The sequence below is a fragment of the Hyaena hyaena genome, unplaced genomic scaffold (genome assembly GCF_003009895.1).
Source record: "Hyaena hyaena isolate Hyena2069 unplaced genomic scaffold, ASM300989v1 scaffold_546, whole genome shotgun sequence".
Lineage (NCBI taxonomy): Eukaryota > Metazoa > Chordata > Mammalia > Carnivora > Hyaenidae > Hyaena > Hyaena hyaena.
In genome coordinates this window covers 1,310,850-1,338,137 of record NW_024081179.1, presented here as the reverse complement: position 1 = coordinate 1,338,137, position 27,288 = coordinate 1,310,850, and the positions used below count along the sequence as shown (strand labels likewise).

Sequence of the window (27,288 nt, the reverse complement as noted above, 5' to 3'; positions counted from 1 at the left end):
TCAGGTCTTGATCTCACAGTTCACAGGATCGAGCCCCGCATCAGGCTCTGCGCAGGCAGTGCAGAGCCTGCTTGGGACTCACTCTCTCTCTCTGCCCCTCTGCTTCTTGTGCTGTATCTCTCAAAACTAATAAATAAATATTAAAAAAAAAAACTTCCTGTGGTTACTGATTCTTGTATCCTATTTTAAAAATCTTTGATACCCCAAAGTCACGAGCATATTATTTTATTTCACCTTCTAGATGATATGCTGTACCTTTCACATTGGATTAGAAGTCTGCTGACATCCTTATCTTTGTTCCTCTATATGTAATCAATCTTTTTAAAAATGATTTTATTTATTTTCAGAGAGAGAGAAAGTGTGAGTGGGGGAGGGGGGAGGGAGGGAGAGAGAGTCCCCAGCAGGCTCTGCACTGTCCTCCCAGGCCCGATTCAGGAGTTGAACCCACAAACCATGAGATCATGATCTGAACTGAAGACGGACACAAAACTGAGCCATCCAGGCGCCCCTGCAATAAATCTTTTAAATTTTAATTTTTTATTAAGACTTTACTTTTTTGAGCAGTCTTAGGTTCACAGTAAAACAGTGGGGAGAGGGCAGCGACTTCCCACCTACCTGCCGCCCTGACGCTGCACAAAACCCCCTCCGTCAGCATCCCCACCACAGTGGGACGCTAGTGTCCACGGAGGAACGCCCGAGTCTGTGGTTTACGGGAGGGCTCACTCCGCGTGCACACTCTGGGTTTGGACAAAGGTACAGAGACATGTACCCATCTGCTGTCAGTGCCTCCACTGCCCATGCCCGGTCCCCACCCCCTCCTGTCTCCACTGCCAAGGCCTGGCAACCACTGATCCTTTTACTGTCTTCATAGGCTTGCCTTTCCAGAACAAGTCACTGCCCGCTTCTCAGCTCTTCCCTGTCACCGAGTCTCAGCAATTGCCTCACGATGTGTTTCCATGATTACCTTTATTGGCATTTTCCTTGGGGTTCTTGGGTTATCACATCCATCAATTTAGTTTTTATCCAGCCTAGGAATCTTTTGCCACTATTTTTTTGATATATTCTTTTCCACACTTTTTCTAGGATCCCAACTACATGTATGTTGGACTTCTTGATATTGTGCCATTCATCAGTGATGCTCTGTTCATCTTTTAATTTTTTTCATTCGTTTTTTTTAAAGTCCTTTTTCTGTGCTTCATTTTGGGTAATTTCTCCTGTTATATTTTCTAGATTACCAGTTTTTTCTTTTGCAGTGTCTCCCTGCTATTAATACTATTCAACGTATTATTCATTTCAGATCTGTGTGGGGAACAGAGCCAACGTGGGAATGGAGCGGGCGTGGGGACAGTGGGATACCAGTGGCTCCTGGGCCGTGGCTGGTGACCTGGTGATCAGTCTCAGTGGCAGCCAGCTGTGTGGGCTGACAGCAGGCTGAGCGCTCTCCAGCCCAATGGTCCACCTCCTCTGGGTCCACCTGGCAGCAGAGTTGGGGGACGTGGTCCTCTGGGTGGGAAGACCCGAGGCTCCAGGCACTGGGTGGTGCGACGTCAGCACCGCTGTGCCATGAGGTCAGAGATCACTTCAAAGCCACAGGAAGGGTGAAGGAACGGGAGAGGCCGAGGCTCAGCACTCAGGAGCCCCTCCTGCGGCTACTTGTCCACAGCAGGCCTATTTTAGAGCGCTGCTGGACGGCGCATCCTTGAATGGCTGGGATAAAATAACTTTCTCCTTGAGAAGCAAACTGAAATCTCTAGGCTTTGCTTTCTCGCCTATGCCGCCCCCTGCTGGCGATGTCTCTGCATTGTAGCATCCCTGGTCTTGGGGATCAAAAGGGATTTTCCAGCCAACGAAGGGAGCCCCTGGGGCCAGGCATCTCCACCCCAAACTCTACCGGTGGAGAGAGAAGGCCAAGGCAATGGACGCTGGGACCTTTGCCATGTGATAGAATGATTTATTAGAACAAATTCCATGACAACTCATATAAAATAATCGTTTTCTGAAAGACATCCATAAGACCACCTGAGGACAAACAGACAGAAGTCCCTCAAAAGCCAGACAAAATAAGTTACCGATCCCAAGTCGAAGGCTGGAGGGGGGAAGGAACAGGGATTTGTGAATTTAAAAAAAAAAAAGTGTACAGAGATCACTGAGGGTGTGTGGATGGAGCACGGCTGCTGTTTGCTTCCAGGGGACGGGCTGTGGGCGACTGTGCGGGGCATGCAGGAGACGGGGGGCCAGCAGGCTCGAGGGGCGGGGTCCTGGCAGGGAGCCGCCACCACTCACAGAAACACGGGGGGCGGGGTGTAGGACCCATGCACAGTCCACATCAGCTAAATGTAAACATCCACACACACCACCGGTGGCTGGGGCCCGGGTCACACCCGCCGCCGGCCGGGCCCCATCCTGCCCTCGCCACTCACACAGGGCCGGGGTGGGCCGGCCCCGCCCCCACCTGCCACAGCCCAAGGGCTCTTTGGCTTAGAGGCTCCAGAAACAGCCCCCCTCCCCCGGCGTGTTCCCAGCTGAAAGAACCCTGAGAAGGCAAACTGTCCCTGCAGGTCTCTCCCTGCTCGCCCCGCCCCCTACGCCCTGCCCCCGCGCCAGGACGGAGACACCCAGGTAATGCCCAAAGCATAAGGGATGACGGGGGTGAGGGTGGGGGAGGGCGTGCAGCCTAGGGAGGCTCTGGAAGCCTGGTTTCCAGCCACTTCGGTCCAGTGCTCACACCCCCCCTCCCCCAGCCTAGAACTGCAGGGAGCCCGGCCTAGCCAGCGTCCTGAGCTGAGACCCACCGGCCCTGCAGTGTGGACGCGCGCCTGGTGTGCGCACGTGCCCCGTGCGCAGCCCGCGGGGCAGCAGCCAGCACACTCGGTGGGTTTGGCAGTTGCGTTGGCACCAAAGAAGTGGGGTTCCCGCCCCAAACGTCTCCGCGGGCCACACCCCCGCCCCAGGACACTGGGCCACAGAGCTGGCTGAGAGGGCCTCGGCCACGTGCACCCTGCCCTCCAGCCCTGGGGCACTGCCAGCCCCTCCCAGCTCCACGTTTGGCACTGAATGACCCCCGGGCCGGCCCCGGCCAGTGCGAGAGGCGGGTGAGGGCCTTCCGGGCCCAGGGAGCAGCTGCGACGCCACAGACGACTCTTCCCTCAAAAACTAAAGACACAAAGAACAGCGTGGAGAGGAGGCAGGGCACACGCCTGTGACGCAGGCCCTCAGCGGGGGCCCCAGCGCGAGCTGGGCCACGCGGCCGGAGCGTCCAGCTGGGGTGCTGCGGGGAGTTAGGGAGGGGCCTGGGCACAGGGCCCCTGCCCAGGGGTTATGGCACGTGTGGGGGTCTCTGTGCGAACCGCCCGCAGCGGGAAGGGCCGCAGTGGCAACGACGGGCGCTGGAGGCGCCGGGGACAGGGCCGCGGCCGTGGCCCCACCGCCTAGATCGGGAGCCTCTCCGCGTCGGGGAGGAAGTCCGGGAGGAAGGCGGGGCCCGGGAGGCCGGGGGACCCGCGGTTGGCCCGCTGCGGGACGCTCCTCGGAGGCAGGGCCATGGGAGGTGACACTGGGCTCTGGGCAGCCGGCCGGCCTTTCCCGAGCTGGGCCGAGCCCGCCGGGCCCCGGTTCGCGGCCAGCAGGTCCAGGTTCCCGCTGGGGTCCACGATGGCGTTGATGACTGCGGGGGCGGCAGCGTTAGGCCGGTCTGAGGGTCCCATGCAGCCTCCCGGGCCCACCCGGTGGGCGACGCGCCTGGTCTCCCACCAAGGACCCTGCGCGGGGGTTGGGGGCAGCAGCACCAGTGTGGCTCACCCCCGCCCCCCCACCTCTGGGCCACTCACCTTCCAGCTGCTTCTGTACGCGCCTCAGTTCTTTCAGGATGGAGCTGATTTCCTGGAAGCGCGCAAGGAGGGGAGATGCAGCAGGGCCACCAGGGGTCACCCACCCCCAGGCCTGTGGCCCGCAGCCCCCACTCCCCGTAGCCAGGTGGCAGGGGCGTGGCCAGTGCTCACCTTGTTTGACGTCTTCAGGATGGGCACCTCATTCTCCGAGTTGATTCGGGCTTCCAGCTCCTCCCAGGCGCGCCCTGTGTTCTGAAAGAGGATCCTGCCGCCCCGGGGTGGGAGCGGGAACAGGCAGAGGACAGTGATGACCGCAGCCAAGACCCTCAGGCTCCCAAATCCCCCTCACACCACACCCCTCCCATGCCCGGGGGAAACTGAGGCCCAGAGTAGGGCCTGGGCTGGCTGGTGCCAGAGCCCGTGTCTGCCTCATGTAGGAAGGGCCGGGGCTCATCTTGGGGGTTCTGGTTCCCACAGGCTCAGGGTCTGGTGGCCGGGGGTGTGTGCGTGCGTGTGTGTGTGTCTCTCTCTCTCTCTCTCTCTCTCTGTCTGGTGGCCGGGGCCTGGCTGGCGTGCATGCGCGTGCGTGTGTCTGACTGAGGGGAGTCTGGCTCCACGCCAGCCCCACGCACTTCATCTTCTCGGCGAGGTGCTCCGTGTTCTCTCGGATGGCGTGGGACAGCTGGGACACGGGGTTCAGCATCAGGTTGTCAAAGATCACCTGTGAGGAGTAGGCATCAGTGTGGCGCCCGGGAGTGCCCTGGGGCCCTGGACACAGCCCGCCCCCTTGGCCAGAGGGGCCCCTGGGTGCGCGCCACCAGGCCGGCTTTGTGGGGGGCGGGGGGCGCCTGCCTCCTCGCGGTTCCGCGGCCGCATCTTGTTGGTGAGGGGGTCCTCACAGCGGTCGTTCATGTTCTGGTCCAAGTCCCGAGAGCTCAGGGAGCCAGGTGGCACCTTCTGGAAGTTGAGGCTGGCCTCAGGGATTCGCTGCACCAGCTGCAGACCGGGTAGGGCGGCGTCAGTGCACCTCGGGGGGCATCCGCCAGCAGGTGCAGACGGTTCTGCGCCCCCTGCTAGGACAGCGGGGAGACCCCAACCCTGTCCGCCCAGGGCTCCTGGACACCCCCGACCCCAAGGAAGGCAGGTCCCGGACTGTGAGCTTCGGGGCAACTGTTCGGGGAGCCAAGCAGAGGACGCACAGCCTTGGTGACTGCCCGCCCTCTGCAAGGCGTGCCAGGAGCGCCCCAGGGCCAGAGAGGCCAGACATGGCTGGGCTCACCTCCTCACGGGCGGAGATGGTTGAGGCAGGGGTGGTGGGCACGGAGGGGCTCCGGGCCGGCCCCGGGGAGCCCAAGGAGTCCCCATCTCCAGCCACATCGTGGATCTCCCGGGCCAGGATGGCCACATCCTTCACCAGCGTCTGGCTCAGCCTGCGAGAACAGGAAAGAAGGCCGGTGCCGTGGGGTCCTCCGGGCTGGGGGCCGGCGTTGGGGAGGTCGGGGAGCAGGAGCCTGCCAGCACCCAGAGTCCCCCGCCCCAGGCCGACCTCTCCCTCTCAGGTGCAGGCAGGAGCCCGTCCCAAGAGATAACTGCCGGGTGAGGGGCAGGCGGCCCCCAGCCCGGCCCAGACTGTGCCCAAGCGGCCACTGGCGATGCTGACTGGGTCCCATCAGGAGGCTCAAGTCCCTGATGCCCCCTGAGGGGTGGCAGGAGCTGGGGGCCAGGTAGGAAGGGCTCCAGAGCAAGCCACACCCTGTCCTCCTCCGGCCACCAGGGCTGGGCATCAGGGGCTGCCACAGAACGTGTGGGCCACGCAAGCCCTCCTCTGCAGACGGGGACACTAAGCCGGGGAAGGGGTCACAGACAACAGCTAGAATCAGGGAAAGGCTGACAGAAGCAGGCAGAGGCCGGGAGGCGGGGAGGCGGGGAGGCCGAGCCCCCAGCAGCAGCCTGGCCCTGCTCACAGCCTGCACAGGTGATCACGGGCTTCCCCCGAGGCCACCAGGGACCGGGAGCAACGTCTGACCCCTACTGCCTAAGAAGCCCTCAGGCCGAGCCTGCAGCCTCTGTGCCCTGTCCCCGAAGCTCGTCAGGTCCACGGCCAGCACGTCCCGTGCCACCTGAGTCCTCCGCACACCAACCCCCACAGTTACCCACGGAACGGGGGCCTCCAAGGCCACCGAGGACCAGCTCTCCACCCTCAGCTGTCTCAGCCCCGCCCAGGGCACATCCCCGCTACTCCCAGCGGCACCCGCAGCCCCTGCCTGGCAGGGCCGCCCCAGCGCAGTCTCTAGAAACACGGGTCGCGGCTGGAGAAACCATCCTGGCCAGCCCCTACCTCCCCTGCAAGGCTGACCTAGACCCTTTCAAGATGGGGCTCCCCAAACCAGGACCCACCCTCCCTACGCTTAGAAAGCACAGAAGGACACCCCTCAAGCTCATGGAGATGCCAAACCAGCGTGGGCCCCTGCCTCGGTGCCCGCCCCCACCCACCCTGGCCTAGGCTTGCTGGCTCTGGAAGCAAAAACCTCGAAAGCCCCCAGGGGCCCTCCACCCGCCCTGCGATCCCCTCTGCACCCCCTCTCCTCCCTCCCCGGGGTGAAGTGTCTCCTCCCAGAGCCTCTGCCACCACTGCGCAGGCACCGCCCCCTCTCTTCCTGCCCCCAGGTCCTCTCTGCTCAACCTGGAGTCTCCACCCCCCCCACCCCCACTCTCCCAGGAACAACCTGCCTCTGGTCACCTCTTTCTAGGAGACTCCTGGGCTCAGCATAGCATCCTCAGCACCGAACTGTCACCGTTCGCCCAGGCCCAGGCCTCCTGCCCTGCCTCAAGCCCCACAGAACCCGGCCACCCTAGCGCTGACCAGCACTCAGCCAATGGCCGCTCCCCGGCGCCCCCCACGACCACCACTCAGCCAATGGCCGCTCCCCGGCACCCCCCACGACCACCACTCAGCCAGCAGCCGCTCCCCGGCCCCCCCCCACGACCACCACTCAGCCAATGGCCGCTCCCCGGACCCCCCCACGACCACCACTCAGCAAATGGCCACTCCCCGGACCCCCCCACGACCACCACTCAGCCAGTGGCCGCTCCCCCCCCCCCCCCACGACCACCACTCAGCCAAAAACAGCTCCCCGGCCCTCCCATGGCCACTGCTCAGCCAACAGCACCCCCCATAACCACCACTCAGCCAATGACTGCTTCCTAGGCCCCCCACCTCTGCACTGTCCTTCCCACCACCTGGCCAAAAGTGACCCAATGAATGACCCCATAAGAGAGTTCATCTTTAACAAACACGGCAGAGTCTTTCTTTAGACCAGAGGTTCCACACCCTTCCAGGCAGATCTGCACCCACCCGCCCACCCATCTACATGCTGTCGGCCACCAACCATCCACCCAAATCCATCCACCTGCCTATCCATCCGACAAGCATCAGTGGAGCCCATTGGGAAGAGAGCCTGCGGCCCAGGCTCTGCCCTCAGAGAGCTCTGGGCCCCAAAGGGCAGGCGCGCTCAGGATGGACGGCTCACCTGGCGATCTCCGCGATCTCGGCCGTCTGCACAATAAAACCATAGGGGTCAGGGTCCTCCTCGTCGTCAGTGTCCCGGAGGCCGGGGGCCCGGGGTCGGGGCCGGCCGGAGCTGCCGGCCCGCGGGGTCTGCGTGGCGGCCGAGGTGCGGGCGCGGGCGTGTTTAGGGGAGCCGTACTCCTCCTCGGACGTGGATGTGCAGTCGGAGCCCTGCTGCCGCCGGCGCGTGCCTGGGCCGCGTGGGGCGGTTCCAGGAGCAGGAAGGGAGAGAGGAGCATTCAGCACCTGGCGCCAGCCCCAGGGCCCCCAGCACCCCCGACCGAGAGGCCGACGCGGGGGCGGGCAGCCCGCACCTCCACAGCCTACAGCTGGTCAGCCCCCGGGCGGCATCACGTCCTGTGCAGAGGGTCAGCGCCCTCGGTGGCAGGAAGTGGGGCCCACGGAGACCCCAAATCAGTGCAAACTCCCAACGTGGAGCAGCCCCAGCCCCGGACCCCAGCCCAGTCAGCCCACCAGCCCCTCCCTGGTCTTCTCAGACCTGACCCCTCCCCCACCCCCACGCACCCTGCCCTGAGGCCCCCCAACAGCGGCAAACACACCGGGGGTAAACACGGGGACAGGCAGTGGGCCCTCAGCTCTGGGCCGTACCACCCCTGCTCGTCCTCCCGGGGAGCCTGGCCCTCAGGACCCCTTGCCCCCAGCAGGGAGTGGGCACTGCCATGGCTCCCAGGGATCCAGGAGGCGGGGGGGTACCCCGCTGCGGCTACAGGAGGCCCAGGAGCTTCAAGGAGCTGGGCCAGCAGAGCCGATGCTTCAGTTCACTCAGGGACGGGCTCCCCAGCGGGAAGACATCGGGTCACCCTCAGGCAGGAGACAGGCGCCAGCTGCCACAGCACGGTCCGTCCTCACCGTACGTGCACACAGACCGAGGGCGGCCCAGGGGGCCCAGGGCCTCTGCCCGGGGGTGCGTGGGAGACTGACGTGGCCCTGCCCCCCTCCGCGGGCTTTGTGGGTGTCTGGGGAGCCCTCGCAGAGCACCCTCCCCGGCCCCCCAGGGCACAGCTCAGGCCTCCACCTGGGCCCACAAGCGTGCAGCCCAGAGTGCCAGCGAAGAGCGCACTGCCCGGCCCGCTGTCCGCGGCCACAGGGGCCTGCCTGGCGTCAGCGAGAGCCCCTGCACCCTGCAGCCTGGGCCTCACCGGAGGCTGGCTGCCCGCGCACGCGGGGCACAGGACGCCGCAGACCCGCTGCCCAGGCTGGCTGCCCCAGCACTCACCGGGCGAGGAGTACCGGGCGCTGCCCGGGCGGGCCCTGCTGAAGGGCTGGCGGGGCGCCGTGGTGGAGTTGGTGGCCTTCCTGGGGGCGGTCCGTGCCTCGGCCACGACGGGCTTGCGGCCAGCGCAGCACAGCTCAACGCTGCGGCCGGAGAAGCCGGCCCGGGCGGGGGTCGCCTCCGAGTCGCTGGGCCCCGTGAAGGAGCCGGCCCGCTTCCGGGGCATGGCCAGGACGTCCAGACGCGACAGCTTCTTGGCCTGCTCAGCAGCTGGCCGTCCCGCCGGCTCCGGGTGGGCTGGGGGTCCCCGCTCCCCGTCCGCAGCCTCTGTGTCTGAGGTGTCGCCCAGCCGGGCCCGCCTCAGCCGGGAGGCCCGAGTGGGCCGGGGTGTGGACAGGCTGTTGGACCGGGTCAGCACCTGCTGCAGCTTCTGGGAGCCGGCGGAGCCGCGGCCTTGCTCTTCCCGGGCAGCTGGAGACGGCAGCGGGGCCGCTGGCTTCCGGCGAGGCCCTGGCCGCCCTGTCCCGGCGGCCATGGGGGGCTCGTGGTCAGAGGTGACCGTGTCTGTGCCAGGCGGGTGGGTCAGGCCCGAGCCTCGTTCTTCGTCAGGCCAGTCTGAGGACACCCGGGGTCCAGGGCCACGCCGCACAGCCAGGCGCCTCACATCGGTAGGGCCCGGTGGGTGACGCTTCTCTGACAGCCTGTCCCGGGTGCTATTCGAGGACACAGTCCCCGTGTCCTGCGCTGCCGGCGGGGACGGTGGCTTGTCCTTCTGCATGCCCGTGGGCTGGGCGCCGGTCGGGCTGGGCCCGTTCTTACCACTGAGCAGGCTCACAGTGCTAGCTGTGTCCAGGTCAGAGTCCCCGGACAGGGAGTCCTCCGGCGGCCCGGGGGCACTGCCCGTCTCGCCCTCTGTTGTGTCCGTGGGCTTGGAAAGCAGTCGGGCCTCCAGGGCCGCCAGGGCCGTCTCTGTCTCCTTCAGAATCAGGTGGGTATCCTGTGAGTGGAGGTCCATGCGAGAGGCCCGGGCCGCAGCCAGGTCCTGCAGGAGGGGGTGGCTGGAGATGTGTGGGAGCTGGCCGGGCACCGGGGCGCCAGCGGCCGGCTCCTTGCTGAAGCTCTCCTGCCGCACCAAGGCCGGGGCAGAGCCCTCGGGCTCCGGGGACCGCCCAGTCCGCAGCTGGATGACCATCCTCCCGCTGGTGCTGACATAGACGCCATCCCTCGCCGGGGGGCTGGCCTGGGCCACCCGCCCTGGGCCCTCTACCTCCGCTGGAGCCACCGACGGTTTCTTGGGGAAGGCCGTCTCCCCATGCTGGTCCCCAATGAAGAAAGAGGTAGGGGCTGGCTCCCCGGGTGCCCTTGGTGAGCGCCGGCCCTTCGTCCACGCCAGTCCCTCCTGGGGGCTCCTGCGTCTCTCCTCGCAGGGGCCCCCGCCCAGCTCGGAGCCCCGCCCGCCGTCCGACCCACTGGCATCGCTGAGGCTGTCGGGCTCCAAGTCCTCCTGGCCCAAGAGGCAGCTGGCCTGCTCACTGCCCGGCTCCGGAGGCCCGGGGCCGCTCTTCCTGGCAGCCTCAAGGCCCCCAGGGCTGTCTGCACGGTCGCTGGGCAGCTGTGGGAGTAGCCGTCGCTGGCGCACAGGCAGGGCCCCCTCGAGCTCCCCGGCTCTGCGCCCAGGGCTCTCCTCTGCAAAGGCAAGGGCGAGCTGGTCAGAGTGGCCACCGGCCTGCAGGCCCTCGAGGCGGACAGGAGGCCGGACCCTCCTGCAGAGAGCTGGCACGCACTCACACCCGCACGGCGGAGCAGGGCCTGAGGCCACCCTCTCCCCACTGCTGGGCTGGGACCACTTACCTGCCAGGCCTGGGTCCGAGTAGCTGTCAGCCAGGCTGGCCCAGCGGGATACCCACTTCTGACCCCCAGGGGAGCCCGGTGCTGTGAGGCCCTGTGGAGCAAAGGGCGAGCTGTGTCTGCAGCAGCGGAGAGGCAGGAGCTCCCCGGGGCGGGGTGCTGGGGACAGCAGGGCAGCGCCCCAAATGCCTGGCCCAAAACACGCCTTCCCTGCACCTGCACCCCCCCCCAAGAGAGGTGGCCAGGAGACCCCCCCCTGCTGCTCCCCTGAGCTTATGGGACCCCACGTGACTACCAACACGACTACTTAGTCTGAGCCCGGTTCAGCGGCTCGGAGGTCAGTAGTCATGCCTCTGTCCTGCTCCTCGGACTCAGGCCAGCCCTGCCTGCGGACACACACGTACCCCGGGCCCCAACCTGACTCAGACTGAGGCACCTGCCCTTGAGGCCTCCACACAGGGGCCCTGCCCTCCCGCTAGGTGGGCACGCTACTCCGGGAAGGTTCAACCCAGCCTCACAGAGGGGCCTTCACGCAGCCCGGGCGAGGCCACAACGTTCGAGTACGTCCAGGCCCTGAGGATGGGCCCCAGCCTGGCTGCCGTCCACCCGCGCCCGGCCCTCCCCAGGGCAGTGTGAGTCCCACATACCTGGAGCCCCCCTTGCGGATCCATGCCCACTGGCCGGGAGGCAAACTCCTGCAGGAGGGCCATGCGCTGGGCCACCCCATCGCCGGTCACGTCTCTGTCCCCTCGGATGACCGGACGGAAGGTGGCCGAGGGCACCCTGGAGAACTCAGGAGACTCGAGTACCCCAAAGACCTGCCAGGGGACGGTGGGGCCCAGGTCAGCAGCAGCACCCCCGCAGCCGGCCCCGGCCCCGCCCCCGCGCCCCCTGTGACCCCCGTGCCCGCCCAGCAGACCTGGTCGATCATCTGGCGGGCCTCCTCCACCTCCGGGTCCTGCGCCTCCGTCTCGATGGTGTAGGTCCCCGCGTCGCTCAGGCTGTCGTCCTCATCCTGTTTCCGAGCCTTGGTCAGCTGGGGGTCAGCGGGGGGCGGCGGCGGGGTCGCAGGGGCCACGGGGCTGGCCCCACGGGGAGTCTCGGGGGCGGGCGACGCTGGGCGTGCCTTGTCGGGGCCGGGCCGGGCGGCCGGGGAGCCGTCCCACGGGCACTGAGCCATGAAGTCCTGGGCCAGACGGGAACGGCGCCCCACGCTGCCGAAGGGCCGCGGCGAGGCCCGGGGAGCGGGCGAGGACCCCCCCGGCCGCTCCTCTGTCCTCTCCCGCTTGAGTGAGCTGGCCCGCTGCGGCCCCGCAGCGCCGCCCGTCCCCCGCGCCGGGGCCGGGGCCCCTGAGCGGTCCCTGTCAGCCGGCGCAGGGCCCCGGCGCTTCTCGGCCTTGGGGTCCCCGGCAGGGGTGTGCGTAAAAGACTGGGAGCGCTTCTTGCGGGGCGTGTCCTGGTCGAAGAACTCGATGACGAAGGCCTGCTGGTTGTGCAGCAGCTCCTGGGGGTCCCGCTTCAGCTGCCTCTGCAGCCGCGCCTGCGCGCCCCCGCCCTCCGCAGGCGCCCCGGCCGCCGCCGCCCCGGCCGCAGGGTCCTCCGAGTCACTCTGTGTGCCGTCCTCATGCTTGTGGCCTGGGAGGGGGGACCCCCGGCCGTCACACATGCCCGGGGACCCAGCGCCCCACGCCCCGCCACACACAGCTCCCGAAACACGCTCGGAGGCCCCCTGCGGGGCAGGTCCAGTGCCATCACTGCACGCGGGAAGTCAGTCGACCCGATTTGGGCGCCCGGGGGGTGGGGGGACTGTGGAGCGGTCCCGGAGCCCGTGGAGGGCCAGCCGGCCGGCACTCACCCTTGAGGGTGCGGGTGTGGACGGGCAGGTCGCTCTTGGTGCTGTGGCGGTCGTCGGCGGGGCCGGCGCGGCACAGCAGGCTGCGGTCGTTCTGCACCAGCCAGTCGGCCACCTTGGTCTCCGCGGAGACGGCCTCCACGGGTGTGGTCTCCTTGCCAGGGGGCCTCCTCTGGCGCAGGGAGAACTTGGTGACGTGGTCCTTGATCTTCACCTTGCCGGGGCTGCAGTCATCAAACTCGATGGTGAAGGAGGCGTGGCTCTGTACCACGGGGGCCACGCCGCCCACGCCCGGCTCCACGTCCTTGGTGGGGGCCTCCTGCGCCGGCGCCTCGGGGGGCCGTGGCGGCGGGGCCTCCTTCGTGGGAATCTCAAAGTAACTGGGCTCCCGCCGGAACGAGTAGCTGGGAGGCTCTGCTGTGGCCCGGAAGCCGCCCATCGTCGCGGCCAGCTCCCTATCCTGCTGTGTCAGCGCCTTGGGCCGCTCTGCGTGGCGAGGGTGGGGGTTCGGTCATGTCCTTGGGGCTGCAGGGCGGCACCCTCACCCCACCCATGTCTGCCAGCTGTCTCCCCGAGGGGGGTTCTGGGGACACACCTGGGTCGGGCTCCTCTGGGCGCCGGTCCTCACGCGAGCTCTCCCCCTCATCCTCGCCCCACCAGGAGGGCTGCCCATACAGGGGGGTCCGGTAGGCTGCTGCCTCTGCACGGGGGCGACAGGCCCACCCTGGGTCACGGGCACCGACACAGACAGGGAGGGAGACGCGGAGCTGGGGAAGACACTGGGCTCTGGAGCGGCCCCGCATCAGTCCCCGTCTCAGCCCTGCGGCTGCCCAGGGCCCTGCCTTAACTCCTCCGACCTGACAGCTGCACAGAGCACAGGACACTGGCTTCCCCCCGCCCTGCCCAGGCCCCCCTTGGGGGCAGGACCCCCTCCAGCCGGGTTCAGGCCTCCCTCCACGTTCCCCAGGGAGGACAGGAGTCCACACTCCAAGGCTCTGGAAGGGGCTCAGGCCACAAGGGGCCCTGAAGGCTGGGCCCACTGCAGGCTGACCGGACCACGGGGGGCACAAGCGTGCAGCGTGCACAGGTGGGTGCAGGTGGGGGACGCACAGGTGCCTGGGTTCACACAAGAGCAGGTCTGTGCCGCGGGAGCCCAGGAGGCTGGGGGAGGGGGGAGGGTCCATGCTGGGGGGGGTCCCCCCATGGGGCAGTCCTGTGGGGGGCCTCAGTGCTGTCCTACCTGCTCCCGGCCTCCGGTCCCCCCTCTCCGGCCTGGGGCTTGAGGACTCGCAGTAAGGGGCGTGCTGGGGTAGCGCTTCGCCCTTCCTGGGCGCCGGGCCCTTGACGCTCACCTGCAGCTGGCTAGTGTACTTCTCGTGCTGCGGGAGGCGAGATGGGGGTGAGGGCAGGGGCGAGGGTGGGGGGGAGGGGGGCGCCCAGGGCGGCCTGCCTCCCTCTCCGTCCAGAGGGGGCCAGGACTGGCCCCACACACGAGGTCTCCTTCACGACCCCCACAGAGCTGGCAGCCTGAGGCCTAAAGCTGGGGGTCCCTGCCCAAGCCTGAGGGGAGGGATCCTCAGGGCCACAAAGCTCCCAGGAAGGAGGTGGGGGAGCAGGCAGGGGTGGGCAGCAGTCATCAGAGGGGACATGCACCCCCCCAGGCCCACCAGTGAGAGAGGAGGGACAGGCCCCAGGGCACGGAAGGGGGGAGCAGCAGTCTATCTGAACAGACCGAGCACACGAATGCTAGTTGGCACACGTGCGTCTGTGTGTGTGTGAGTGTGTGAGTGCGTGTGTGCGTGCGGGCCCCCTGGCTGAGCCCCGTGGTTAGAAACCAGCCTCACGCTGGCCGGTGGCTCTAGGCCGGCCACCCTCATGCCTGATGCTGCCCACAGACGGGGCTGAGGCTGGTCTCCCCCACACGAGCTCCTGGGTAAAGCAGGGGGTGGGGTCCCCCAAGTCAGTGCTCCAAGGCTCCCACGTAAATGCGCAAGGGGAGAGGATACAGCCGGCCTGTTGTGCCCCTCCCCGAGCCCCTCAAGCCCTGACCGAGTACCCAAGGGCCCTACAGGGCTGTCCCCAAATGCTGACCCCTCCTGGTCTCCACCTGCAGTAGCCTGCTTCGGGACCCCCTCTCGGCCTCCCCTCCCCCCTCCCCCCTCCCCCCCACAGCAGCCTCCTCTCCGTGCCCAGCACCCGGCCCGAGGGGGAGTGACTATCGTCCCCACTTGTCAGACCAGGCCGTCCGGCAGGACAGGCCCCACCAGCCTGGGCAGCTCCCGGCACCGGCGCCAGGCCAAGGGAGCCAAGAGACTGGGGGTGCTGGCCCAGGGGGGCTGCGGGGTGCAGGGGCCTCGTGAGGGGAGGCTGGGCTGAGCACTGACCCTGAGCGCCTCCTCGGGGACCCGGTGCTGCACTCGCTCCAGCACGTACATGTTGGAATGTGGCCACGAGTCAAGGCAAACCCGGAGCAGCAGAATCAGAGGAGGGCACGGGCCTCCAGTACAGGCGCTCTCGGCAGGGAGGGGGTGGGCAGCTCAGAAGGGGGCGTGTGCTGCCCCTACACCTGCATGTGCACCAACGGCCTGCAGGCCTCGCTGCCCAACTCGGAGGCAGGACGCAGCCCGCTCAGGATCCCAGTGCTCACCCCGCTAGGGCCGTGAACACGCCCTCTACACGCCCCCCGCAGCCCAGGGCAGGGCAGGCAGGTGAAGGCCTCGGGGGCCCTGGCACACAGCTAGCTCCCGGCTTCCGTCCCAGACCACCCCTCAGCCCTGGCCCCCCTGTGCTCTAGGGGTGGGGAGGGGAGGGCTCAGCCAGGGGCTGCAGGTGTGGCCACGTGAGCCCGGCCGGGGCGGGCAGAGAGGATGGGCCCCAGCTGCGCACAGGTCCCCAGGACAACCACCCCACTCCCACCTGCTCTGGGCACAGAACGCCAGGCCTGGGCAGTGTCCCAGCTCGCCACCGGGTCCCCGGGAGGCCGCACTTGCTCCTGGGGCCCAGCGTCAGCTCAGAGCTGGTGGGAGGCAGGTCCCCAGGACTGGGGCCTCTGTCTGGGGAACAGGGGGCAGAGGCCAGGCCGGAGCCCAGGTTGACGCCCGCGGGCCATGAGCACAGAGCCGCTGTGCCCAGCAAGGCCCCTAATGCTGCCAGGACAACGGGGGGCCTGGGCCAGAAGGAGGGGCACAGCCTGGAAAGGATATCGTAGCCGAACCGGATGACGTCATGGAGCTTCAGTGTGACGTACTTCTGGTCCGGGATGCGCACGTCATTCACGAATGTCTGCGGGGGTGGGGGGGGGGGGCAGCGCCAAGTCAGCAGGAGGCAGGGCCGCAACTCAGGAGTCCCCTGCTTCCCCCACTGCTCTGGGCCGGGTGCTGTCCCTCTGACACATGTGCACCCGGCCTCAGCCCTGAAGGGACCACAGGGCAGGCAGCCGCCGAAGGACCGGCCTCACCGTGCATCCGGGTCCCTCAGGTGGCCCACAGCGCCCTTGGCAGTGGCCGGGGCACCCGCAGGGCAGCCGTACAGCAGGGCTGGGCTGGCTGTGCGAGCCACCCGCTCCCTGGAACCCTCTCCCCCGGCCCAGGGACTTCTGGCTGGCTGGCCGCCGGCCGCCGCGCCGGGACCAGATGAGTGAGGAAGCCCAGCTCGCTGAGGGCCCCTGGGGCAGGCCAAGGTGACAGAGGGAAGACAGGCGTGGCTCAGGCGCGGTGAGCGTGCCAGAATCTGGCAGGGGAAGCGAGGGGCGTGTTGGGAGCCAGGCGGGGGGCAGATCCACGGGGAAGTGTCCCAGGCCAGGCCTCTATCGTGCAGACACAGGGAGGGTGGCCACCTTGCTAGAGGCGGAGCAGAGCAGGCTCAGGTTGGACACGTGTGAGGAGGAGTCCTCGAGCCCCGAGCAGGGAGCGGAGGAGGCAGGGCTTGCGCGGGGGCAGCGGGGAGGCTCTGCAGACACGCCCTGCCCGCCCTGGCCTTGGCTGTGCTTGCTGTCACGTGGGCGGGCAAGAGTTGGCCCCAACTTTGTGGACATCACAGGCCTTTGAGGATGGGGGGCACCGTCCAGGCAGCAGCCCCGGGACCCTCTCAGCGCCCGCGTGGCCTGGGGGCCGGTGCCCTGGTGCAGCCCACATGGGCGGAGGCCATGCTCACGCCCGCGCAGCCGCACCCGGGTAGGCCCAAGCGAGGAGGGGCTGGGGGCCGACCCCAGCACGGCCTGCGAGCCCCCGCCCTGTGTGCTGGGTGCGGACGGCCAGCGTGCTCAGCACTCGCCAGCCACAGGCTACTGTGGGGCCCCCGGCTCAGGACGGAGGACAGGCCCTCGGGCGGGCAGCCTCCACTGCAGCAAACACAGAAACGACACGCCGGACAGACAGTGCGCCCTGGAGAGAGCCTTCACCGGACCGCCCCTGCCCCCTGCCCACAAGAGGCCACACGGCCCCGGGACAGGGTACCCCAGCAGACGCCCCATCACGTGAGCAGACCCACCCCCAGCCTGCAGGTGGTCCAAGGCCTCCAGTGCCCACCCTCGGGCCCCTGCCCGCAGAGCAGCCCTGCCCAGGGGAGGGGGCTGTGGGGCCGCGGCGCCTGCAGGCGACTTCCTCCCCACCTGAGCAGCCGTTCCAGGAGGCCAGGTGGGGGCGGAGCAGTGGAGGGACGGGGCCCCGGGGGGGGGGGGCACAGAGGGTCCCTTGCACTCACCCCGTTCAGGCTGCCCAGGTCCTTCACCCAGTGCTCGTCCCTGTCCCGGTCGTAGTTGATGACCGCATGCTGCTTGTCCACGCTTCGGGACTGGGGACACAGGCAGCCGTCAGCGGCCGGCCGGCTAGGTGAGGCCCGGACGCAGGGGCGCCCCCAGTAGCAGCCCCCTCCTCTCCTTCCCCCCCCCCCCCGGACCAACACCAGCCAGCTGGGCCTCGGGGCCCACGGGGTCCTACCCACGCCGCCCACGTGCTGCGTACGTGCGGCCCAGAAAGCCCACCCAGCCTGACTGCGCTCGCTGTCCCAGCCACGGGAGTGGGCCACGGGGATCTGCCGAGATGCCAAGGCAGGGTCCGCCCGCCCCAGTGCTGCCCCCGGGGCCTCTTCCTGTGCCCAGCCCTCCGCAGCATCGACAGGCCAGTGCTGCCCTCGCCCCAGAGGCTGCTCCTGCGCCAGCTGGGAACCCTCTGGTCACCGGGCACCTGCTGATGTTCACCTCCAAGGGCAGGTGTGGGCAGGCGGGTGGGGGGCCTCCCCCAACTCCTGGTCAGCCCAGGGGCACACAGAGACACGACGCCTCTCAGGCCCCACAGCCACGTGCTGCACGCACCCGGCTCACACGCCCCGAGCACACCCAGCCGCACACACGCACACGCACATCGGTGCTCCCACACTGAGCACCTCTCCCAGGCCGCCACCCCCTCAGGAGCCCTCCCGGGACGGGCACCCGGTCCCTCGCACGGGCGGCCAGAAGCACACAGGCAGACCCTCGTCCCCCTCTTGCTGCCAGGCCAGCGGTACGGAGGCTGGGCCCCCCAGCCACGAGGCCAGAGGTCCTGGCAGCGGACACACCACCCACACTGCCGGAGGCCCTGGGCGTCCGGGTGGCCCCTGCGTCCCTCTCTCGCCACCTGAGGAGACCCAGCTGGGACCGGCCAACCCGGGAGGTGTCCAGAGCGGCCTGGACACAGCATGTGGCCCTGCGTGCCAGCCGGGCCGTCCCTCCACAGGGCACCACGCCTGCCCCCAGGGCCCGTGAGAGGGCGGCCCAGGACCCGAGTGTCCCCGTCGCCATGGACGAGGCTCGTCCGGTCTCACAGGTGAGTCCCCAGACCTCCCCTCCCCGAGACGGCCGGCCCCCCGGAGCCCACCTCCTCTCTGGCGCTCTCCACTGCTCAGCCCCTCTGGCTCCAGGCCAGGCCCCAGCACTTCCCACAGACTAGAAGCCCCTAGGCCGGGCCTCCTGCCTCATCCAGACACCCAAGGGCACAGCAGGGTGGGGGTGGGGTGGATGTGGGCTCTGGCCCTGCCCTGCCCCAGGTCACTCCGCTTGGCAATGGGCGGAGTGCTGTGGAGAACAGACTGGAGCAGGCGGGGCCCCAGACCTGCCTGCAGTCAGAGGCCCCGGGGGGGTGGGGGGGTGGCGGCAGCCTGACCCACAAGGATGCTGCTGTAGTGGGGTCCTGGGGTGGAGAGGCATTAGGAGGGGAGGGGGCGCAGGACTGCGGTCCTCTGGAAGGAAGCAGGGCTGCAGGGGCGACCCAGAGGGCACAGCAGCCTGCGGGGCCGTCCCTGCACCATCGAGGGAACCAGGGAGCCACGGGGAGCCCTGTGCCAGCACGTGCCCGGAGAAGCCCCCGGCTGAGAGGGGCGAGGCTCCTTGTGCCAGTGCATCTGCTTCCCACAGCAGCGCGCCTCTGACCGGGTGAGCCTAACCTTGAAACCTGCCGCCTTACCCCCCAGGCCTCACTTCTGCCCCCCGGCCTGAATCATTCGTCCAAAGTGGGCACCCAAGGCCAGCCAGCTCCTGCCCACCCCCACCCCCCGTGACAGCCTCCCTCCTAGATGCCGGGCACTCACTCCCACCCCCCACAGCGAGCCCTAGTGCCCTGCACTGCAGCCCCCGCTGGCCCTGGCCTGGGCCTCCCCCCCGCCCCCCGGCACAGGGCTTGCTGGGGGACACCGGCGCTCCCTCACCTGGGCCTCGGGCCCCTGGCTGCAGGTGGGGTCAACAAGGACAGCCGTTCTCTGGGGGACCTGAGTGCTCGGCCTGCCTCACCTCAGGCCAGGTAACCTCCCTCCCGCCGTGGTTCCTGAGAAGCCTGGTGCTTGCTGGTGGGTCTGGGGGCTCGCCTCCTCCTGCACCCTCTCCCAAGCTCAGCCCAGGGCTCGAGGACAGGCCAGCTACCCACCTCAGGCCTGCTGGACACCCTGGGTGCCACAGGGACCTCCCCCCCTTCTCTGGAAAGTGAGCCTGGAGCCAGGCCTTGCCCTCTTCGCAGCTGGGTATCAGATTGGGGGGGGGTGGCTACAGGCGCGGAAAGGGCACTGGGAAGTGGCGAGCCACAGGGGCCCTGCCCCTCACACCAGGAGGCGGTGCCACACGGGGCCAGCCCGAGGCAGCAGCAGGGGCACGCTGTCCCTCAGGCCTGGAGGCCACCTTTGCTGAGGACTAACCCCTAGAGGGGCTTCTGGGCTGACCCCCGAGCCGGAGCCCTCTTCCCTCCCCAGGCCTCACACCCCCAGCTCCTGGACATGTCCCTGGCCACCTTCCGGGCAGCTCAAGCCCAAACCTGACTCCTCCCTCCTGCCCAGGGGCCTATAAACTTCCTGCCCCCAGCTGGGGGAACCCCTGACCCCGCCCTGCCCTCCTGCCTCCAGCTGGGGAACCCCTGAGCCCGCCCTGCCCTCCTGCCCCCAGCTGGGGGTCCCCCTGACCGCCCCCCATCCTCCTGCCCCCAGCTGGGGGAACCCCTGACCCCCCCCGCCCTCCTGCCCCCAGCTGGGGGTCCCCCTGACCCCGCCCTGCCCTCCTGCCCCCAGGCTCCCGCTCGCCTTCCTCCTCCCCCGTCCCCTCCACAGCCACCTTCCTCCTACTGTCTCAGCCCCCACCGGTCCTGCCATCTTTCTTCTGCAGAAACTTCCCGGTGCTCCCAGCCGGCTGGAGAGGAAAGGCTGGTCTTGTCCCGTGAGCCACAGGCCCCAGAGGCCTCTCCAAACCCGCCCCGCCCCGCCCCCCGCTCCTCGGACTCGGCACGGTGCCCTCATCTGCACCCAGGGCCTGGATCCAGTCCCAGCCAAGGCTCCAGAACCAGGATGGATGGGGAGGAGGCGGGGAAGGACCCCAGCTCTAGAAACCTCCCTCCCAGCCCTGACACCCCATGCCCGAAGCAGACCCCAATTCCACCCCCCTGGGTGTTCAGAGGCTGAACATCCACCCATGGGAGGGGGAGGCGGCCCCTTGGCCCCCAAGCCGAGACTTCACAGGAATAAACCAGGCCCTGGGGAGAGCAGCCTCGCCACGCACGCACGACGAAGCAGTGGAGCGCACCCGAAAGATGGCCCTGGAAGCTGCAAGCGTTTAGATTTTTGGAAAAGGCTCTAACGACGTTTAACTTCAAAACTAAAGATGTGCCTCCAGACTCCGTGTCTGACTTGTGCGGGAGGAAGCCTGCCGGCAGGCTGATCCCAAACACAGCCACAGCCCAGGGCTCCGGGCACGCCCTTAGCCAGCCCACGGGCACCCACAGGGGACCGGCTCAGCCCGCCCTGGGCGCAGGGGCTCCTGACCCCACCCACCTGGGGCTGGGGTTTCTGTCAGAGGATCTGACCAGACAAATCCCAACAGGCTCCTGCTGGGCAAACTGGGCAGAAGCAGAGAGGACACCTAACCACAGGCACACACGTGCATGCAAACACGTGCACACAGAGACGCGCGTGCCCATTACGTCCACGTGTGCACACGCACAGGGCCCGCACGACAGCACTCGGCCCCCCAAGGGGCCACAGCAGGCAGCCCTGGGCCCGCGTCCACACTCACGTCTGTGTTATTTAACGCACCCTGGAGGGGCACCAGCTCTGTGCCAGGCTTGTGCGGCATGGACGCTGCGGTGAGCTACCCGCAGGCCGCGGGAGAACGCGGGTGCACGTGGCCAGGCTGGCCGCCTCTGCCCCCAGGTCCAAGGCGCAGCCCCTCCTGCCTAATCTGTAGCACAAGCCTCCGAACAGCCCTGTGCTCCCCGCCTCCTCCCTCTGCCCGTACAGAGGCCCCAGCCTGCCTGGCACCCCTGCCGGCTCCCAACGCCCCTCCTCCTCCCGGGCGCTCGGCCCCACGGTCCCCATCCTGTCCCCAGCGCCACCTCTTTCGGGTTTCTCCCCTAGGGAATCATCTGGTCCCACTTACATGTGTGTGGCCAGCGACCCCCCCGGACTGCTGACCCCGGGGGGCAAGGTCCCTGCGTGGCCGTCCCAGCCGGGACGCGGCGGAGCTCCATCACAGCTCTTAAGTCACGAACGTAGGAATGAAGGCAAGGACAGTGCAGAGGGAAAGCCCGGGCCCTCGGGGAGCACAATGCAGGGAGAGGCGAGGAGGGCTGGCGGGCGAGGATAAGCAGGTGAGGGCGCCTGAGGAGGGGCTGGGATGCGGCACGGGGGGTCCCGGAGAGCCCGGGCAGGGCAGGGCGAGGCTGGGGCCCGGGTGGAGTGGTACCTGCAGGGCCCGAAGCACAGGGGAGAGAGGGGAGGTCAGGGCTTGTCCCTGGACCACGATGGGGACCCTGGCGGGGACCCGGGTGGAGGCAACCGAGGACGACGGGTTTGCTCAGCGGCACACGGGCTGGGCTGCCTCTGTGGTGTCCGAGCAGACTATGGACATGGGGGCTGGAGGCTGGGGACAGGCAGGCATGGGATCCACACCGGGGTGCGGACAGGACCCCAGGGAGGTGCAAGCGGCAGACGAGCCCGGTGCACTCAGGGTCCGGGCAGAGAGAGAGGCCGCGGGGGTGACGGCACCCCCGCGCGAGCTCCTGGAGCCTCCGTGTCCCCACGCGCCGGAGGCCAGCAAGGAGGGCGCCACGGGCACCCAGGCCGGGCTGGCCCCGCACGGAGGCCTGAGAAGGCCCGGCTGCTGCCCGCTCGGGCTCCACTGCTGGCTCGCCAGAACTAGGGAGCGGGCCCCAAACTCCCTCCGAGCCCCCGACCCTCTGTCCCCGGAACCCAGAAGCCTCTCCACCAACACCTGGGGAGGAGCCAGCAGAGGGAGGCCCGGTGCGGGGGGACAGAGCCAGGCAGCAGGCAGAAAGAACACCCAGAGGCCCAGGATCCACGCCCCTCATCCGGCGCTGCCTCCTCCAAGAGGCCCTCCGGGCCGCCCTAGGGAGCCTGGCAGAACCATCAACATGCCACCCAGCACCGCGCCGGGGGCCACAGCAACAGCAACCAATGCGGTGAGCCCGGAGCCAGCACACTTCCGGGTCACCTCCCACGACAGAGCGGGGGTCACGTCCCACACCAGCCCCGAGCAGCAGCCACGTCCATACCCACACGAGCGCCCACAGCTTCGTGTGGACTGAGTGCCGTGTTGTTTATACTGGTACTCGGTCTCTGGAGACCAAGACCCCTCGTGACCTGTGAGGACGGTGCGAGGCTGCAGCGTCGACGCCCATGAGGAATGTTCTGGTGCAGCTGCGGCAGCTGGTTTCCGGCCGCCAGGCTGCTGCTTCCGGACCAGGCACAGCGGGGCAGCGGCTGTGGGGCTGTGCAGCCCGAAAGGCCCCAACGGAAGCCAGGGTCTTACAGAAGGCACGTGCGCACCCTGTGCAGGGTCACCAACTCGCTCTCTCCGGCCTCCAAAGGCGTGAAGAGAAACATGGGGACGGACAGTTCCAGATCAAAAACACCCAAGAGGCCCAGAGACCACACACGACGTGGGAACTTCAGGCCAGTCAGGGGGCCTTGGGGAGAAGCCTGGGTGTCCAGACGGGGTCGGGCCTGCCCTTGGGGGAGGAACACACGTGTGCTGCCCCCGTGAATGTGCACATGGCCGGGACCCCCGTCAGTCCGCAGCCCCGCCCCACGCGTCCTGGGGAACAGGTAGCAGCAGCCAGGTTTGCACAAGGGACCCAGGGCCCGAGCAGCCAGTGTGCACCCAGGACACCTGTTTCCCACTGAGAGTCCCACAGTGGGTGGCAGGGGGCTTGAGGGGCTGGGGGCAGGGGCCACAAGGCGTCAGGGCTGCGGCAGACGACTCCGTCACACCCATGAGGGCAGGCAGGGCAAAGGACCCCTTGCTAGGGTGACACAGGCTCGTCCGCCTCCTTCCTCCTTGTTGCCAAGTAGTCAGAGGTGTGAGCCCCATGAAAGCCAAACTCAGACCCCAAAACCCAGGGCCTGAGAGAAATTCCTGATTGTCAAGCACACGGAGCCTTGGCTCCACCAGAAAGCCTCCTTCCCCCCGCAGGGTGCTTCAAAGGGCTGCCCTGGACAGCTCTCGTGGTCAGTACTGGCCCTGTGGCTCCCCACGTGGCTCGTGGCCCGGGTGAGGTCCCCAGCCAGCAAGAATATGGACAGATGCACTTTCTAGCACCTTCCAAACGTGGGTCCCTGACACCTTAAGAACCTTATAGAAGCCTAAGCATCTTCCGGTCAGAAGGCTCCAACGCGCAGACACGGGAACCAGCCCCGTGCGCACGCTCCGGCCTGTCCACACCCAGCGCACCCGGAGCCTCTCACCAGGTGTCCTGCAGCAGCAAGTTGGCTGGTGTCCCCCCTCAGCCCCCTCCGTCCTTCTCAGCCCAGAGACCCCCCCCCCACACTCACCTGCAGCATCAGCTCGCACTCATCGCGTCCCACAAAGATGAGCTCCCGTGGGAGCCGGTGGCGGGTGCCGCCGCTGCTCACCAGGAACCAGGACGTGACACTCATCTTGGCGCAGGGAGGCCCGTCTGGCCCTGAGGGGAGGAGGCGTTGGGCAGGCGTCCCTCCCGGGCCCCCGCTCCAGGGCCCCCACGCTGAACCGGGGACCTGCTTCCCTGGCTGAGGGCAGGAGGGCCAGGGGGAGACAGCGGAAGACAGGGGCCCGGAGCCGTCAACACGCCTGTCACTCTGGTCTTGCTGGCCACCACAGCCAGCCTGCAGAGGTGCCCAGGCCAGAGCCAGGCGGCCAAGGGATCTGGCGGCCCCTCCAATGCCCAGGAGGGAGGTGCTTTGGTGCCCAAGGTCCTGGGCCGTTGGTGGAGGAGGGGTGTAAGGGACTGGTACGGTCAAGACCGGCAGGGAGGCAAAGGCAGGTGTGCGGGCACAGTGGGGGCAACGAGGTCACCAGTGTCACCCTGACGCCAGGCCCTGGGCAGCTGGAAGCCCCCACGCAGCCAGCATGCACCGTCACCATCACGCAGCGCCCCGCCCCTGGGGGGCCCCCGGAGCCAAGCTGCGCCAACACAGCAGCTCAGGCGCATGGGCTCCAAACACGCACACGCACTCACGGGACACACGTGCGCACACAGACCGCACACACCTGGGGCAGGCCTACAGGCGTCCTGGCCCCTCTTCTCTGCACAGACACGCACACTGCTGAAACACACACACGCACACGCTGGGGCTAATCGTACCCTGAGCGCTGCGCGCCTGGGCTCCGGGATGGCTGTGCGCTGCATGGGGGCTACCTCCAGCTCGGGGGGGGCAGGCAGCAGGGCTGGGGGCTCTGAGGAAGTGTGAGTGTCCCAGGGGAAGCAGCAGGGGAGAGGGATGGGGGGCGATGGGAAGCTGACATGTGAGCAGCACCAGGAGGTGGATGTGCACGTCTGGCGGGCCGTGTTCCGGCAGGGGGACAACCAGCACGGAGATGCGGGTCCCAAGGCCGGGGGTGACCTGCAGCTGGAGCGGGGGGGGGGGTGTGGGGAACAGCGCGAGTGCACGGGCGTGGGTCCGGTGGGCGCCTGCGCGGCCAGCCCTGGAGGTCCTGAGGCCACGATGTAACTAAAGGACACAGCCTGGACGAGAGGTCAGCAGACGGGGGTGCAGCAACAAGGGGGAGAGGGGGTGGTGCCGACACCCTGGTGGAAACAGATGGGTCCCCAGGCCCTGTCCCTTCGAAACCTGCACCCAGGGGCCCAGGTCTCAGCTCCCTTCTGGGAGGACAGTGAGAAAGGCCAGTACCAGCACACGCCAGTCTGGGAAGGCCCCAGTGACCATGTGTCCCACCGCATACCCTCCTGTCACCTGGGCAAGCAGGTGGGAAGGCGTGGGAAACCCCAGCCCAGACAGCAGCCCCCGTCCACCTGAGCCCCTCCCTGGGGCCCCGGGAGCGTCCTCAGAATCCAGCCAGAGGGGCAGGAGACAGAGGCCAACGGGGTGGGGACCTCCACGCCCCGGGGGACCTCCCTCATTAGGGCAGCCGGGGGAGGGGACAAGGCCCTGTCTGGGAGAGCCCCCACCCCATCATTGCATTCCCCAGCCTCCACATCCCACACTCTCCCATCACCGGCCACGGCTCCAAAAGGCAGCGACCCCACCCAGAGGAGGCCACAGCCTCGGCTCACAGTAAAGGGAGGCCAGGCCCTCAGAGCCTGGCTATGCAGCCTGCCGCAGGCGGCCCACCCCTGCCACCAGCAGCCCATCCTAAAAGGGCTCAGGCCAGGGGAGCGGTGGACGTTCCCAAACGGCCCGCAGCCGGGTCGGGGCTGGGCTGGCCACCACCGTTGCCAGGAGGGAGAATAATAAACACCCCAAACTTGTCCCCCCGGCCGCCCCAGCCAGGAGGTGAGGAGGGAAGGTGGAGCCGCGCGGGGGCAGGGGCCGGGAGCGGCGGGGGCTGGGGCGGGCGGGCAGCTGAAAAGAGCAGACGGAACGGAGGCCGCGAACAGGCCGGGAGAGGAGGCAGCGGCAGCGGAGAGACGGCGGCGACACGGGAAACGAGGAGGAGGGAGGGACCGCGGGAGGAGAGACCAGGCCAAGCGGCGGCCGGGCCCGGAGGGGGAGGGACGGGCGCCTTCTGAATCAGCGCTCGCCGGGGCAGCCATGGCCGAGCCGGTGCCTGGGCGGGGACCCCGGCGCCCAGGCCTGCGCGCCCCTCTCCAGGCCGCGGAGACGCGCACCGGGCGCCCCTCCCGGCCTGGCGCAGCCCCGGGCCGCCTCCGCCGCGGAGGGGACCGGCCCCGCCAGGTGAGCCCGCGGCCGGCCGCCCGCCCCACTCCTTTGTCCCGCCCGGAGGGGACCTGCCCCCCGACCCTCCCCGCGGCCCCGGCCCCCCGCCCGCCTCCATCCCCGCGCGGCGCCGCAGGCGCAGGTGCGGGCGCAGGGAGGCCCCGGGCTTACCTGCGGCGCGGCCCCGGCCCTCCCGCCCGCACCTGCCGGCCGAGCGCTGGGCGGGGCCGCCGCCTAGGACATGCCCGGCGCGGCCCGCACGCTCGCGGCAGCCCCGGCCGAGCCCACGGGCGGAGCGGCGGCCCCGCGGCCTGGCGCGCGGGTCCCTGACGTCTGCGGGCGCGCGCCCCGCCCCGCGGCCCCGCCCCCGGCCCGCCCCGCGGCCCGCCCCCCGGAAATCCAGGTTAGGGCGGGACCCGGCGCCAGGTGGCCCCCGCCCCCCCCCCCCACTAGCTCCCCCGCTGCCCGCAGACCCCTCCCCTCCCAGTGTCCGTCCGGCCCCGGCCTCGGCTGGGGGACCCGCCCCCGCGTGCCCGGCGGAACCTAGGGCCCCGAGCAGCCCGCAGTCCTGGCCCCGGGCCCGCGGGTTAAACGCTTCAGCCGCTCCGGGAGCCCTCCCGGCCCCTAACCTTGAGCCCCGCCCGCCCAAATGCGGGTGGGGCTTGGGGGAGGGGGAGGGAGTCCCAGGGCCCCACCCGGGCCTCCCTCCCGCGCCCCCAGCGCCTGGGCCGGGGGCAGGGGTCGTGGGCGCCGGCGGTGGGTGGAGGCGAGGGTGCGTCGGGCTCCCGCGAGGTGCTCACCGCTCCGCGCCGGGCCCACGGGCTGCTGGCTCCGTGCTGCGCGCTAACCGCCACGGCGTCGTGGCCCCGGAGCTGGGAGACGGGAAGGGCTTAGCCCCGCGGCGGGCCGGCCCGCGGGCCTGCCTGCCAGGTGCGGGGAGCGCCCTGTGCGGAGGTGAGGGCGCCAGCGGGCGGGGGCCGGGGAGAGGGTTGGGAGGGCGCGGTGCTGGCGAGCCTGGGCTTTGGGGCCGGACGGCTGGAGCCACTGGGCATTCACTGCTGCGACGGTGCCGTCGGGCGCCCTCCTGGTCGTCAGGCCCTGACCTGGGGGTGGGGGCGGGAAGAGAGGCACACACACACCCTGGAGTGTGGAAACCCACCCGCGGTGGGCAGGGCTAGGAGAGAGCGGCCAGCACACAGGACTCCTGGGGAGCAGCGAGAGCACCCTGGCCCAGCTGGAGGGGAGAGATGGGTGGGGGGAGGCAGGCCCCGGGAGGGACCTGCAGCTGTGTGAGCAAGGAGTTTGGACTTCATCCCAAGGACAACGTGGCGCCGCA

General features: G+C 68.7%; 1 protein-coding gene across 3 annotated transcripts; it reads right to left on the bottom strand.

Annotated features, from left to right (window-relative positions):
* Positions 1-2,605: 2,605 nt before the first annotated feature.
* CEP170B (centrosomal protein 170B) lies at positions 2,606-26,249 on the bottom strand. 3 transcript variants are annotated; one of them, XM_039255820.1, is made up of 19 exons: positions 26,124-26,249; positions 23,628-23,758; positions 17,031-17,120; positions 15,533-15,611; positions 14,714-14,772; positions 13,570-13,708; positions 12,925-13,053; positions 12,333-12,815; positions 11,397-12,112; positions 11,125-11,295; positions 10,481-10,571; positions 8,633-10,315; positions 7,358-7,586; positions 5,107-5,257; positions 4,680-4,823; positions 4,460-4,548; positions 3,999-4,092; positions 3,828-3,879; positions 2,606-3,664 (listed from the first exon to the last, which is right to left on the bottom strand). In XM_039255820.1, the coding sequence occupies exons 2-19, from the start codon at positions 23,730-23,732 to the stop codon at positions 3,429-3,431; spliced, it is 4,740 nt and encodes a 1,579-aa protein (XP_039111751.1). In that variant the 5' UTR covers positions 23,733-23,758; positions 26,124-26,249; the 3' UTR covers positions 2,606-3,428. The 3 variants fall into 3 exon arrangements, with proteins under 3 accessions (XP_039111751.1, XP_039111750.1, XP_039111749.1); XM_039255819.1 differs by having other exon boundaries at positions 12,925-13,029; positions 26,124-26,135; XM_039255818.1 differs by lacking the exon at positions 26,124-26,249 and adding an exon at positions 24,419-24,618.
* Positions 26,250-27,288: the final 1,039 nt, after the last annotated feature.

Excerpts from the sequence above, each read along its gene's own strand:
- CEP170B (XM_039255820.1), bottom strand. The coding sequence starts at position 23,732 with ATGAGTGTCACGTCCTGGTTCCTGGTGAGCAGCGGCGGCACCCGCCAC. Across the intron at positions 5,258-7,357 it reads GAGATCGCGGAGATCGCCAG|GCTGAGCCAGACGCTGGTGA; the intron begins GTGAGCCGTCCA and ends CTGTTCTCGCAG. Across the intron at positions 4,824-5,106 it reads CCATCTCCGCCCGTGAGGAG|CTGGTGCAGCGAATCCCTGA; the intron begins GTGAGCCCAGCC and ends CCCGGTCTGCAG.